This window comes from Ictalurus furcatus, chromosome 5 (genome assembly GCF_023375685.1).
Source record: "Ictalurus furcatus strain D&B chromosome 5, Billie_1.0, whole genome shotgun sequence".
Lineage (NCBI taxonomy): Eukaryota > Metazoa > Chordata > Actinopteri > Siluriformes > Ictaluridae > Ictalurus > Ictalurus furcatus.
In genome coordinates, this window is record NC_071259.1 from 21,585,149 (window position 1) to 21,601,003 (window position 15,855).

General features: G+C 40.7%; 1 protein-coding gene across 1 annotated transcript in view; it reads right to left on the minus strand.

Annotated features, from left to right (window-relative positions):
- Nucleotides 1–15,855, minus strand: part of prex1 (phosphatidylinositol-3,4,5-trisphosphate-dependent Rac exchange factor 1) — a 94,335-nt gene continuing 78,480 nt past the window's right edge. The window contains exons 25-40 of the mRNA XM_053625208.1: nt 14,646–14,910; nt 13,504–13,689; nt 10,480–10,568; nt 10,301–10,383; nt 9,869–9,959; nt 9,273–9,401; nt 9,108–9,149; nt 7,583–7,800; nt 5,241–5,343; nt 4,290–4,433; nt 3,829–3,943; nt 3,472–3,538; nt 3,063–3,238; nt 2,371–2,473; nt 1,566–1,633; nt 1–671 (exon numbers count right to left, since the gene is read on the minus strand). Coding sequence (XP_053481183.1) covers nt 629–671; nt 1,566–1,633; nt 2,371–2,473; nt 3,063–3,238; nt 3,472–3,538; nt 3,829–3,943; nt 4,290–4,433; nt 5,241–5,343; nt 7,583–7,800; nt 9,108–9,149; nt 9,273–9,401; nt 9,869–9,959; nt 10,301–10,383; nt 10,480–10,568; nt 13,504–13,689; nt 14,646–14,910 — 1,922 coding nt within the window. The 3' untranslated portion in view covers nt 1–628. The remainder of the gene's footprint in view (nt 672–1,565; nt 1,634–2,370; nt 2,474–3,062; nt 3,239–3,471; nt 3,539–3,828; nt 3,944–4,289; nt 4,434–5,240; nt 5,344–7,582; nt 7,801–9,107; nt 9,150–9,272; nt 9,402–9,868; nt 9,960–10,300; nt 10,384–10,479; nt 10,569–13,503; nt 13,690–14,645; nt 14,911–15,855) is intronic.

Genomic DNA, 15,855 nt, shown 5'->3' on the forward strand with positions numbered 1-15,855 from the left:
CAGCTTGGTCCATATAATACTGTCAGGTGGTTAGACTGGAATGCTTTCAGTAATTTCTAAGACCTGATGTAAGGAAAATAAAAATACTCCTTTTGACGAATTCTCTCGGAAAGGAACAGTGCAGGAATGCACATGCTAAGCTACAGTAATTGCACATAATCACCACATGTCTGAGGCAGTGGAAGAGATGTTAGCCTCGCCAGCTAGAGACAGAACAGGTTAGCTCACCAACGCTGCAGTCCAAGGCAAAGAGAGGAACACAGTCTGTTACAGGTAGTTTAGTAACTCGGTTAAAAAAAACAAAAAAAAACAACATAATCCATAGTCTTAGGAACGGCACCAATCAGTGGCAAAATCCAAGTACATTGAGAGGAGAAGTCTGTGCTGGAGCAGTGAGAGTAGTTGCTGCTAGCCAAGGATAGCATTGTGACTAGACTATTTCCATGCAGGCTGATGTGTTAGCCTCAGTCAGCCTCCTATAAAAAAAATCCTCTCAGAGCCGAGGTGTGGTACAACGGAAACGTCTGGCGAAGGCAAAGTGACCTCTTTAAGAAGTCTCACTGTCACAAAGTCACAAGTCTTTCGTTTAATATTTCAAGTGAACGGTCAAGAGGCTGCGGTGAGAGACTCAGAGATCGCCATCGGAAGGTGGGAGACACAGCTTGAAGAGTCTGGAACAAGCAAAACAAATGACTTTCAGCATTATTCTTAGAATAATATTGACTTCACTACAAAAGCAGAGGTGCTAACATTGCTAACAAGACAACCCTTGCAGGCAGAGAGAATAAAACAGTGTTTTACTACAAAAACACTCGTGTATTTTGGTGGAAAATGTATAGAATTTGTTTAAAAGTGATATTTAACTGCAAACAGAAAAACTGTTTGTATTTGTACACTCAGCACACAGCTGACTGTATAAGCTGACTTACAAAATGAAAATGTCTGAACTGCAGTCCTCTCAATGTCCGTATTATTTTGCACATGATAAAACATATAACAAGGTTTTTTTTTTTTATCTTGTCTTTACACTTTTATTACTGACATGAAAGGAAATCATCAAACAAATCAAACAACTTGGCCACCCAAATAGGAACACAAAACTCATTTAAAAATGATTACAAGATGGATTATGAATTAAGCTCTATGTAATACACACTGAAAGAAAATATTAAATGGCAATTGACGGCATATTTTACTATTGAACATCCCGTTTAACAACACAGAAAAGTAAAATAATCAACCTTTTGTTTTCTGCTGTCCCACAAGGTTCACAAATTCACAGGCAAAACATCTAGATCATCTGATAGGTGATTTTTTTTTTTCTGATCTGTTTTTCTGAAGTGGCGATTTCTTTTCTAACAACTTCAGATGATTTTTATTCATGTTCGTCTGACCACTGCTATAGCTGAGAAAGCAGAAAAGCCTAGTTTTCAGGTGTCTCCCGCATGGCCAAAGCCAGGGGTCAAATATCATTACTGCTACAGATAAACTGTAAATGTTGCAAAGGGTATTCAGGAAGAAAAAAAAAAAAAAAAAGAGTTGGCTACAAGTGGAATATCTGATACCTTGGTGCGAAGGCAGGCATCTGGTCCATCACTTTGAGGTTTTTGGCAGAGATTTCTACTCTGGTGCCCTATGGATTAACATGGATGAACACATTAACCTATATTACACACAAGTATTACACTCAACCAAAAAATCAAAACAGATGATCTCAGCCCATATTACCTCTATTGTACACCATAAAGTAGTTGTATATAAAATGAAGTACAATACAATATACCATGGTCTGTCTGAATACTTGATTCTGATTGGTTGGAAGGTGTGCGTTCAAACCGTTGAATACACAGGTAGTTCCAGTCAGTTTAATCGCCGTAATAAATGAACGCGCTGCCTATAAACAACTGTAACCATAGTAACATACAGTTACAGTTGCATACAGTAGTCAATCTCACAGCTTCATTATTAGTAGCGATGCGGCATAGACGCAGGTAAGTCATATTTATTATAATTCATTTAAATAAATGAAAATCTTATCACACTACTTTATCTTGGTGTATGATTTAAAGCGGGCAGAATTTTAGATCTAACAACCCATTTATAAAATAACTAACAAAAATGAACCGTTATTTATATCCTTTCATATACGTTTGCACTGCAAACATCAATGACAGCTTTAACTTGTCAATGCTGGCAAGTCACCATGGTATAAGCGGGAAAACCCATGGCTAGGTGTGCGTTAGACGATTTTAATGCACTCCGTGGTTGCCTCCACATCGTGCATTAAAATCGTGTAACGCACACCTAGCTGTGGATTATCCCTGACGTATATAGTAATAGTGTATATAATAGTATAGTGTAGTGTCATACCTGTTTGCGCATAATGTCCATAGTCTGCATGAAGCAACGGGGAATGAGGCCGTGGTTCCTGGCCAGGTTCATGGCCTGCTCCAAGGAGACAGTCAGTGTGCACCTGCACAACACATGTTCCAAGTTAAAGGCATTCTGGGATAGATGAAGGCACACAGAAACTGACGGGAGGGTTTAGTTTAAAACATAACACACATTGCGTAGAGCTGCGGATTTTGAAACCCTTGCAGCCCTTTAACTCATATTGCTCATTTTAGCATGGATTCTGCTCATTTATGTTCACCAGCTCAACAAAAGTCACTCTAAGACTTTGTTCACATAGTACAGCAAATCTGATTAAAAGCTTAATGCTGCAGTGCAAATTATAAATGAGCAAACTCCTTTTGATCTGTAGGTTCGTTGGCACACATATCCACACTGCATTACACCAACAATGCACACGTGGGCAATAATCAGTAATGCAGGGCAGAGTAAACCTTTTACTTATTAAAAAGCATATGTAGGCATTGATTCTAGTTTTTCTAAGGGAGATTATATCCAGTCATTGTTAAGAATTTATCTGATGCAGAGAACAGAAAGAGAGAGAGGGAGAGAGAGAGAGAGAGAAAGATTAAGTTTTATGTGTGATGATAACATGTGAAACAACCAGGTTTAACGTAGCTCTAAACACTCCAGCATTAAGTGGCTGTTACCTCTGCATGCCAGTAGCACACATGCTGATGTTGCAAGCCCCCAAGCGGCTGCACAGCTCTGAGGACACGAGCAGCACACTGACTCCAGATGGGTGGCCCGTCGCACTCGGCTTCACGTTCATGTATGTCTGCATGAGCCTGCACAGGTCATCCAGGGTGTTGAGAGGTCGAAGCAGCTGCACATGGGGAAAACCGGTAAAGGAAAATAAGTCTAACTGTTCTTGCCTGAGGTGACCACATGGGGTTGCTCTGGCCATCCATTTAAGATTTTACACCTTGATAAAGCTATAAAGGGATCAAATCTGAATTGGAGCTCCAGGCAAGAACGCAAACAGCGCATCACCGAGGAACTGTTGTCCGTGCAAACAAACCAGAGACATGATCGAACATTCCTGTGAGGTTTACTTACATGATCTATTTTCATGGCGGTGGAATTTGAGCCGGAGGATAAGTTGGATTTCTCTAAATAGAAAGCCCTGCAAAAAAAGGTTCAAAGTGTTAACGTGGTGTTGGTGTAATATTTACTTATATGCTTGAAATCAACAACTTCCTATAAGAAACACATTAATATTACTGGAATAATTTACACCCATTTGATTTAAGTGAACAGCCAAATAACTATAATATATAAATAAGTATATAACAAGAACAACTTTGACAGCAGTTTATGGCAATCTTCATAGTCTTGTTATTAAAAATTAGAAGAAGAAAAAATAATAAATCACTTCGAGATCCATAGCACTACAGTGTGTGTGTCTAACTCTACCTGAGTCTCCGGTAATAAAATTTGACTTTTTCAAGTGACACAGCGTTGATCCGCTGCTGAAACTCCTCCATGGCCACAAAGTCTTGAGCTGCCACTCCTTCCGGCCTCTCCAATGCTGAAAAGAAGACAGCACCATGTATCTCTCTTTTAGCAAAAGTACTTTCTGCACATATACAGTGTACATGGGGTAGTGTTGGAGAGCTGCGGTGTCTTTAATTTCCTGCAGTATGCACTAAATACCACTAGATGGAAACCAAGATTCATAAAGGGAACAAGACACTTCCCAGAATGAGTAACTCATGGTTAGAATGAGTAGCTCATAATTCACAGTTTCTTATCAAAACTGAAGCGTCAGACAGAAACGATACAGTTTAGAGGGTGTCAACAATCCTTCGCAGAGGAAACTCCCACCTCGAGCTGAATGAAGCTCTACTTTAAACCGTACAAAATTATGTACACACCTCTGGTGAAAAGAGCCGAGTGCAGCTTGAGGCTGCCTCCATTCTGCAGACGTGTAGGAAGCTCGCTGAAATGACAGCTGTCCAGGTAAAGTGTGACACGGATTGCTTGCCGACTGCCTTCCACCTGATAATGCACTGGCGTGTCTGAGGACAGACATGATGGAAGGATGAAGGAGAAACAAGGAGGCAGAGACAAAGAAAAGAGACGTTTTACTTGCATTAGTGTCTATTTCAATTGTGTTTCCTAGTGTGTTCTGCTTTGAAATGTAAGAATTCATAATTTGCTAGTTAGTATACAAAAAAAAAGTATATAAGTGTATAAAAACAACCTCCAAAGCAACATTCTCAACAGGGAACACAAAGGAGCGAAATTTAGCACCGGAGCAGGAAAGACAGACTCGATTACAAAATCCTTTCTCTTTCCTCCAACCAAAACAGAGGCTTTGAGATAAAGAGAAAACTCTATCTCTATCTCTGCTAACCATGTTGACATTCCTGGAAGGGACATCTGGAGGGTGTGTGTGTGTGTGTGTTTGTTTGAGGGAGAGGCGACTTTAAAGGGAAGGGATTTGGAGCAGTAACACTACTGTGGACTCCTGCAGCTGTTCTCTACAGAGAAACACATCATTCTAATTATTTATAAACAGCAGAAATGTGCATTGTCACTGAAACTCTGACTTCAAAAGCATATTTTTCGGATGGGATTTAAAAAAAAAAAATCCTGGTCTAAGAGCTCAAAGTTATGGCGTGTCATCATGTTATCATCAATGTAACCCTAGACAGTTCAGAGACGACCTTATGGAAACTTACAATAGTTTAAGTCTCACCACACTTTATAAACAAACACAACTAAGAAACAGGTTCTTAAAATGCTCCATACTGGCACTGTGTGCAAACTGTTGTCTGTTAGATAGTATTCAAAGTTTATGTTTAGCAGAAGCAGATGCTCACTTGCAACAAGGCATTCATTCTCCAATGGTCGGAAGAACACAGTGACTTTATCCAGATCCTGCAGAGCTGCTTTTGTGTCTTCCAGCATGATGCGCTCCTCTCTCTGTCACATGGAAAGAGACTCGAAATGTAGCAGACTAAAAACTCTGAGGAATACTCCAACTTTTCTCAAATGCATCTCTGTCTACAGCAGCTGTAACTATACATTTTTTAAAGAACTGTACTGAGAAAAGAAGGAAAAACCGTTTACTTTAAACTCTATCATTAAAAATATGAAATGTCTAATGGTAGCTGTTGAACTCAATAAACAAGAAACTGTTATTATATATAAACAGTTATATACTGTGTGTGTGTATGTGTAAATGTGTGTATATATATATATATATATATATATATATATATATATATATATATATATATATATATATAAAAAACACAAATTCAAAAGTTAAACCATTACATTCTAACAATAAAGGGTGAGAGGGGCTTGTCTTATCCGTGGTTTTATAATGGTAATGCATAACAATTCATCCCTGTGAAAAAGTAGTCCAATTTCTGAAATGACATTCTATACACATTAGAAGCTTAATTTACTAATATATCTGAATGAAGAATTCATGTAAGGTTTAAAACCTTACATTTCAGTACAGTTAAATTATTTCTTCACAGCTCTTTAGGAACCTGGATGAGGATTTTTAGAAACCATGATACACGGCACACCTGGAGCAGATGGGGTTAAGGGCCTTGCTCAGGGACTCAATAGTGGAAGCTTGGCAGTGCTGGGGTTTGAACCACCAACTGATCAGTAACCTAAAGCCTTAACCACTGAGCCACCACCCATAGACTTTCATTATAGCTGTGTTTCTGTTCAGTTTCTCAGTATTCTGTGGCAATTACACATACAACACAGATGTGCTGGATACTAGGCATGCTGCGATAGACGGTGTTCATGGTGTTTGGTTGTACACCAATAACATCACTTCCCCACCGTGGCACCGCCCCCACTGTCGTTTTGCTTTTTTTAAAGTAATAAAAATCATTTCGTTCAGTTAGAGAACGGACGCTACAATTAAAAACTGAACACGTCTGCTCAATTCAGCATGACCCGAATGAGTCAGAGTCACAGCACAGATCAGATTTTATTTATCATCTGATGAGAGCGAGGCGAGCTGACTGACAAGATGATGGCGGAAGATTTGGTTTCAAAAGTTTGTATGTTTACAAAATTATATTAAAATGTTTAATATAAGCGCGTTTGTCATTTGTTGTTGTGTTTTTCATTAAGAATAATAATGAATCCACCATTCAAGCAATTGCTGCCCCCGGATTGCTGCTAATCGAAAGTAAAATGCGCATGGCTACACAGGCATTCATAAGCGAATTAAAAGGGGGAAACAAGAGAGGGGAAACAACTTTCATTCATGAGCTTGGTTTACTGTATGTGTTGAGTTTCTGTGCATGTTCTCTCTGTGTGGGCTTCCTCCAGGTTCCTCTTCTTAGGTAGACTGGCAACACTAAATTGCCCCCAAGTGTGAATTACCTCGTGCCCAGTGTTCCCAAGCTCTAACTCAACCGTGACCAGGAAAAAGCGGTTGCTGAGAGATGAATGTATGAATGAACAGCTGTCCATAGGCTTTTATTATACACAGGGGTGTGTGTTGAAATGATTGTCTATGATAAGATATTATAAGATATACACTGCAGATGTAGTAGAGAATAGGTTAAAACAAAACACTGGAATATTCCTTTAATATCAGCCAGGATGATTTGTATGGATTTTCCTAATGATTTCTGCCTGGGCATCATCTGACCTTCCATAAGCCTTTTTCAGTCTTCCATCCGTTCATACTTCCATCCATTTTCCATACTGCTTATCCTGCACAGGGTCATGGGGAGAATAGAGCCTATCATAGGGAACTCGAGGCACAAGGTGAGGGACACTCTGAATTGGGTGCCAACCCATCACAGGGCACACTCGCACACACATTCACAATTACACTACGGACAACTTGGAAATGCCAATCATCCTACAACGCATGTCTTTGGACTGAGGGAGGAAACCGGAGTACCCTGAGGAAACCCCTGAAGCATGGAGAGAACATGCAAACTCTGCACACACAGGGCGGAGCCAGGATTTGAACCTCCAACCCCAGAGGTGTGAGGCCCACTTGCTAACGACTAAGCCATCAGTCCTCTTATTTGCAAAGGAAACCCCAGTTGAAGCTATTAAAGGGCTTGCTAGTTAGCTGGTACATTAAATCAGGTGTCATAGAGTTGCTAAACAGGGAAAAGTTTTACACATGATTATGGAGCCATGGTGTGGAGTGTTTAGTGTGGCTCACCACGTGCGGCGAGAGAGTGGACTGGAAGTTAAAGAGCACTCCGATTGCCGAGATCTGCTCCAGCCATTTGTGGCTGACCTCCTTGCAGTCGTCTTCATATTCACCATTGTTGTTGTAGCGAAGGTTGAGCGCCCAGACCAGTTGTTCGGCTAGTGTGCACAGCGCACCCACGAGGGCCTGGCAGAAGATTGCATCCCGTCGCAACTGCAGCTCCGTGTCTGCACAAGGGGGAGAGAGAAATATGGAGAGATAGAGATGACTTGTAACAGCTGGCTACGACAGAGGCCTCAGAAAAGAAAGAGCAAAAGATAGTAACAAGACGGATTAAAATAGCTGACTGAGAGAAAGTAATAGCCCCCTATTTACTCCTCCAGCTCCTGGTGAGAATCAACTGTCTAGAACTTTAGACAATGATATCATACAAAGGATTTCAAGACCTGGCTATTGTGTCATCCAACATATAAACACTGAGCACATTGATTATACAATATTGTTTTTGTTGTGGATTAACTTTGTTCTTCTGGAAGCTGCTCTGAGCAAGTGGAGTATTAATTCAGAGCCCTTGGCAGCCGTGATAGCGTTATGCTGAAAATCCGCCAAACGCTCTCAAAGCAGAAGACACCCTCCACACACACACACGCCACACACACACACACACACACACACACACACACACACACACACAGCGGTGCAGTGCAGGGTCGGGATGGGGTAAGAGCAGGAGCAGGTCCTGGCAAGAGTGTGTGTTTGGGGAGAGCAATAGGAAGCAGTCGTAAGATCAGATTCCCTTACACTCTCTCAACAGCTTCCATATGTCTCTCACCACAGGTCCCAGGAGACAAACCCTCTCTCTCACTCTCTCTCTCTCTCTCTACTTTCAATAGTTCTCGCACTCTAGATCTCCTCTTACTTTCAACCTCCTGAACTTTCACTCTGAATCTCACACAGACACCCCCCCACACACACATAGGAATGGCAGTGGAATTCCAATAAAACAATCAAATATCTCACAGCACACACCCTCAGTGATCCTGGAAAATCATTTAACCATTATGTAATAGAATCTACAGAGGTTTTATACAGTGCCATGATACACAGCAGAAACATTACATAATGCAGCTCATTGTTGAAAAAGTACAGGAAGTGAAAGTGAAAGTACACCTTCCTTCTTGAAATGACAGTAAAACTATAGTAAATCATAAAACTGCACAAAAGTGTGGTGGTGTTTTTTAAAAAAAAAAAATTTATGAATATCAAACGTAATGAGTTAACACTGTTTTTCCAAATATAAAAGTTTTCTCAAGGAGGAAAACAGTGCTTTCATAACTGCTGACACAATTAGTATTTTCTGAAGTCTTTCCTGGACTGAATAACAGCACTGAACCTAATTTAGAAATAATATGCAATTTGAATAAGGGTTTTATTAGAGAAATAATTGGAAATGTTGAGTGGAAAATGTTGATCATTGGGAGTCACAGGATGCCAGTAATTTTGAAATCAACTGTACATATTACTATACCCTTACCTGTGCACTTCAGCAAGGCCAGCAAGAGCTGATTCCTCCCATCTGAAACACATAAAATAAATATCAACAAATCAATCAACCAAATAAAATTTGTGCAAAATTTTTATATTTTAATAATTTTTAAACTCTACACAGGAACAAAACTAAAAGAGGCTCTGAACAGACCCTCTACGAAGCGATGCAGACTGTCCACTAGGTTTTTGATGGAGCTGGGCAGGTTCCAAGGGTCCTCCTGGATGTTTTTGTGTAGGATGTATCTGCATCGTGCTGTCCAGTCGTCTGCGTGGCGGAATTCTGCCCCCACATAGGTGTGACACACAGTTATAATGAGGGCTATTCAAGCTCAAATGAAAGAGTGTTTGTGTGTGTGCGTGTGTGTGTGTGTGTGGCAGAAGGAAGAGGCTTTCTTGTCTGCGATTCCTGGCAGAAACCCGCGTGCACAGACACACATGCGTGTCTTATTTGAGTCAATACAAAAGCATTTAAGATCCTCATAGGCTTCTATTGTAAAGATGGTTTTAATTATGACCCCTCTCTAACACACTGCAAATACACAGATGTGTGTGTGTGTGTGTGTGTGTGCGCTCACACTCAGACAAACAAACCCAAACAAGCGCACAGTCTATAAAATGAGACAGAGAAAAGATGTGCTGTCTTGCTCGAGTTCAGAAAGTGGTAATGACTGACCACAAATACACACACCCTAAACACTTTTCCAAACATAGCACACACACCAGTGTTTGCCCCACATTGGGCCGTACCTGGCTGAGTGTGGTCAGGGTGGAAATGCTTGGTTTCCTCACATGCTTTGCTCATGACCGGTCCTTTCAGGAGGCTGTTGATGGAGTCGACCTGAACGGGGAAAAACACACACAGCATGGCAATGAATCCTCCCTTCAGTACAGCCTGCTGCAAATCTGGAGAAGTCTATGTCCAGGGGCAAAGGGCAAAGATCAAAGGTTAATACAGAGAGGTAAGAAGAGGTGGGCACGGTTATCTGAGGAAGAGTGCGGTAATGTGAGAGAAGAAAGGACAGGAAGGAAAGATGGACTAAGTGAGCAGCATGGGTAGACAGAGAGAAGAAACAGAAAAGATGAGAAGAGATAAAAAAAATCAAAAGCCAAAGGAAGATCTAACCAAAAAAGAAGGCATATTGTAATATATTGGGCTAGCATACGATTCTACAGACATACTTGATTAAACAGATGCTCCAGACACCCATGTAGTTTGTCCTGTTTGTCCAGGGGAATCTGCATGTCACATGGCAGCTCATCTCCTACATGTCACCATACACACAATATTAGGACACAAACTCAAGCAGAACTTACACATAACTATTAAAAAAAAAGGTTTCAAAGGTGTTGGCATTTACCTGAGCCCATCTCGTCACTCCCTAGATAAGAGCTGTTGCTTCGTACACTCGTGTAGGACAGCACAGAGTCTCGGTTACTGTTGCACTCACTGAAACAGCAAACACTACACGTTCACACTAATTACTCACTTCTTATCCATTTCCCATCACACTTCAAGTTCAATTATCTTTTCTAATGTGCTAAACCTGCTTAGCAAACAATCTTTTGAAATACACCGATCAGCCATAGCATTAAAACCAATAAAACCACTGACAGGTGACGTGAATAACATTGATTATCTCATTACACTGGCAGCTGTCAAGGGGTGGGATATATTAGGCAACAAGTGAACAGTCAGTTCTCAAAGTTGATGTGTTGGAAGCAGGAAAACTGGGCAAGCGTAAGGATCGGGGTGACTTTGACAAGGGTCAAGTTGTGATGGTTAGACGACTGGGTCAGAGCATCTCCAAAATGGCAGGTCTTATGGGGTGTTCTGGGTATGCATTGGTTAGTACCTACCAAAAGTGGTCCAAGGAAGGACAACCGGTGAACCAGCAACAGGGTCATGGGCATCCAGCGTTCACTGAAAAAGTTAATGCTGGCTATGATAGAAAGAAGTCAGAACACACAGTGCATCGCAGCGTGCTGCATGTGGGACTGTGTAGCCATAGACCAGTCAGAGTGCTCATGCTGAACCCTGTCTACCACCGCTGAAAGTGCCTACAATGGGCATGTGAGCATCAGACCTGGACCATGGAGCAATGGACGAAGGTGGCCTGGTCTGATTTGTCACATTTTCTTTTACATCATGTAGATGGCTGGGTGTGTGTGCATTGCATACCTGGGGAAGAGATGGTACCAGGATGCACTGTGGGAAGAAGGCAAGCCAGCAGGAGCAGTATGATGCTCTGGGCAGTGTTCTGCTGGGAAACTGTGGGTCCTGGCATTCATGTTGATGTTAGCAAAACATTGTTGAAGACCAAGTACACCCCTTCATGGCAACGGTATTCTCCAATATCAAACCTGACTTTTGCTGGTCAGTGACCAGGACGAGGAATTTCAGTCAAGAAGACTCACTTATAGACAAAAATACTTCATGATTTCTGAAGCGTAGTCATTGGCACTTGAATTTATTTTCACTTCATATGTCATATACAGGAAGCATTCTGTCTCCTTTGTAGACCACAGCATCCCATATTCCCACCATTGTAAAACTTGAAATAGGAAGTACCATGACAAGTGAATGAACTGACCTGAAGTGAACCCCAGACCATTTCCAAGTGGACTAGAGATCCATGGACTAGAGAGAATATGCCCTAGGCCTGTGTTAACACAAGTGTTATACTGACTCGTGACAGTGTCACTAAATGCATATGGACAGTCTGATAATGGCTAAATTTGCGTGAGATTATAGAATAACAGATCAGTCTGGGAGAGCAGAGGACACAATTACTGCAACAACGCTTTCGCCAAGAATGGACACACTTAGCCATGTCTTAACACTCATCCTCCCACACAAGGGAGTGAAACATACAGCAGATGGAAAAAAAAACTAGCGAGAGAGAGAGAGACAGAGAGAGTGAGAGTGAGAGAGAGAGAGAGAGCGAGAGTGAGAGAGAGAGAGAGAGAGAGAGCGAGAACTACAGTAAAAATGAGATAAGCGCTGTAGGAGTCTTGAATCTCACACATTCAATACATGCATGAAACCAGATTAAAACAAGCAAAGTGTTTTTTCCACAGATAGCCCCAAAAGCTGATGTAATTTCTCGGTAACGCGAGGGGGGCTGTAATGTATGAGATCACCCACTCAGAAGGTATCAGGCTTTAATGGTGGGTGGCTGTATAATGGAAGAGAGTGCATACGCAGCCAGCCATTTAGAGCTACTGCAGTCAGCAGGCTGTTAGTGGTCAGTGTGAGCAAGGCCCTGCTCAAACCAGCATCTGCAAAAATTACAAACACCCCACATGAGCAACGGCACTGAGGGGAATGAGGATGACGTGAGGTTTTAGCCATGGCGCAGTGTAATAAAGCATCTACACACAGAATGTGCTGTGAATTTGCTGGAGCAAAACATGTCAGGTTTAAAAACACCTGTTCCACAGGAGGAGCAGCCACGAGGCCTGTACTGTAGAGAGCACTACCTACCTGAGGGGATCGGCTCTGCTGATGTACAGCACACGAGCTTTAGTCGGCTGTTTACAATCAGCCTGAACTTTATTAAACAAGTGTTTTATGATTTATATGCTTTCAATGGAACTCATTACAAAGTGAAAAATTGGAACTTTAGCAGTTTCCCCCCCCATACATTTACTGAATATGTGACAGCTTAATGTTACTGCACATTTAAATAGAAATATTCCTGGGAAGTGAAACGGAATTTTATGCAATTACATTTCAGCCATGGTCTTCTTAAAAAATCATTTTAAAAAACTGATCAATGTTCTGCTCACCTGGTTCAATTTCTAGTTCATTCATTGTTTCTGTTTCCTTACACAGACACACATCTCTTCATAAGTTTACGACTTACATGGCTCTCTCAGCTTCTCCCAATCAATCTTTGTTACATTAAGGTACATTGAGGAACACTTTGGCTCAGTGGAGAAAAGACAGGACAGGAAACTATTCTCCCATTCAGACTAATAAAAACTATAGCTATATAATAAGGGTGTGTAGTTTGTGCCTCAGGAAACATTTATGCATTTATATCTGACTATATAAGAAAATCATTATTCTTATTGTGCCTAGCTGCTTGTATTAGATGTGTCTAATAAGTGCTCATGCTGAACTGAACCTTTAACTAGCTAATCTTACCTACCTAATATCATTGTTTATGACTAATATTATTATCATCATTTTTACTTTTGTCTTATTTTAATGAATAGTACTCTACTCTATCTAGCTAATGCAATTAATACCAAGCACTAGCAAGCTCAATAGTTGCTTGCAAAAATTTTTAAACACCTGCAAAAATCTAAATCTGAACTTTTCCTGCAGATTTAATCCTGGATACTCTCGAGTGTTGACTTTGTTGTCTCTGTCTCACCTGTAAGAGTCTCTGTAGCTCATGGTGTCGTGTCCAGAATCCTCCTGATCATCCTCATTCACTTTGAAGCACACTCTTTTGCCCTGAATGGCCTCCTCATGCCCAGGAGAAGTAGACGGCACATTGTCGTAGGAAGGAGGCTCAGAGCTCTGAGGTTGGATGGGACCGGTGATGGAGGACAGGAGCCTACAGCACACAGCCACATATTATAGAAAGAAAAACACACAAAGATGTAAGAAATACATAACCGGCTCCAGGTTGATTGTAATTACTAGGTAATGTATCAATCACAATATTAAAGCTCAAGGAGAATGTGAATGAGAACTTTTAGAGCTAAAGTTAATGAGGTGTTGCTCGTTTTTTTTTATTTATGTGAGCCACACACACCCCCAGCGATTATTTCAATGTGTTAAAAAAGTGACAAAAGGGAGAAGCAGGGAAATATGGTGTCTCCTCCTCTGTAGTGTGTTATGGCTACAGTCTCGGCTTCCTCTGCCCTGCCCATAAATATTTTTAGACTTTCAGAAAAGGCTTCCTGATGTAGGAAGGAGAAGTAGAACAGAGCTGTGGCTGGTGGGACTCGCTGTTCTCTGGTGTGGTGGAGACACACCCGGATGTTAAAACATGCTATTTGATAAAGGAGATTTTCCCACACACACACACACACTCAGAAAGAGAGACCACCTAAACATGTATATGTCTGATTTGTCTGAAACCTATAAAGTGCATCTTCTATAAAGTATATTCTCAATCCAAAGTGTCATTTGATATTATATAGTCGTAAATTTAATTGCTACATTAATTAGAAATGAAAATTATGTATTTCCACACTAGAAAAAGTATCAAAAAGTATAAGGTGTTTATGGGAAACTGAGAGGAAAATATTTATAACAGACAACACACTTTTCAGGGATAAATGATATGGTGTGATTGTGCTAAGTGGGTGTAAAGAATTCTTCAAACTTTCAGATAAAGCAGTATTCATGCATGGATAAACGGTAATATTTAAAAAAAAAATTTTTTTACTACAGCTTAAGAGTAGACATATTGTAGATTCAATTAATAAAAAACATAATTTCTCACTGTAGTGACCTTCCTTGACTGTTGCCATTAATGTTTTTTTATTCATCTTTCAGACTTACACATCAATTTGAGCCACGTAGAGCTTCATCTCCCTGACCGCGATGTCCAGCCGGTTATAAAGGCAGATGTAGTTGTCCTGGCTCTCGGTGTCCTCCTGCTTGAGGAGAAAACTAAGGCCTCCTTCACCTTGCGTGTGCCTCCTGCATGCCTCAATGCCTCCATCTATTCCCTCCATCTCCTCGTCATCCAGGCCCATGCAGCTCCAGGATGGGGCTGCCATGCTGGTCACACAGTGGACCGTGTGGGACATGGGGTTCAGATTGGCTGAATGGGAAGAAACGGTAGACTGAAAGGTCTGATGAAGATTTGGATTATGTTGATGATGTGAAGGGACAGCAAATATTTAATCCAGGTACCACACCCTAATTTTTTTTCATGCTGAAAGCATACATCAGTATAAGATTTTTACTTGTTTAAATTCCAATTATCTTCATGTTCAAATGTACTTAAATATGTAACTGAGGCAATATATCGTTAAATAAGGTTACCACCAATGGTTAGACTTTCAACACTTTATAAAAATATTGTTATTTCATAGAACAGAATATTGTATTGTAAGGAAAGTGCCATCAAAGGGAGAGGAAAACCAGAGCAGATGGAGAGATGAGAGAAAGGTGGCATTCCTAAATGGGATCAGCCATTTTTGAATAGACAGTAATGCTAGTGGTTTTCTTCTCATAGCAATACTATAATTCAACTACAAGCTCATGTATTGCAAACGACGCTTAAAAATATGGGACAACTCAGAGTCACACAGCCTGGAAAAGCTCCTGATACATACAGTAATCTCAGTGAGCTCAATCATCAAAAGAATTTGAAGTATCTCTGACCGTGTCACAACTGCTGAGCAGATGTGAAGAGAAGCACTTGAACCAAACAACCTCAAAGAGGAGCCATAACAACACAACTGGTACTGGTGCAGATACATGTAGACGCAACCATGTCTAGTGGCAGGTGCAGTAACAAACAAAAGCCAGACATAACACAGCCTTAATATGCTGCAAGTGTATATAAATACCGAAAAAAAGCCACAGAAACCTCACACTATAACTGATTATAACTTATTTCTTAGCATGTGGTAAATGATGTACATTATATATAAACAGTAATAACAAACACGTGTACAAACAAAGCACTGAAATAAAGTTAACACAATACACATGGTACTATTTAGCTTAAGACTTTATTGGCTCAATCAACCATTTCAGC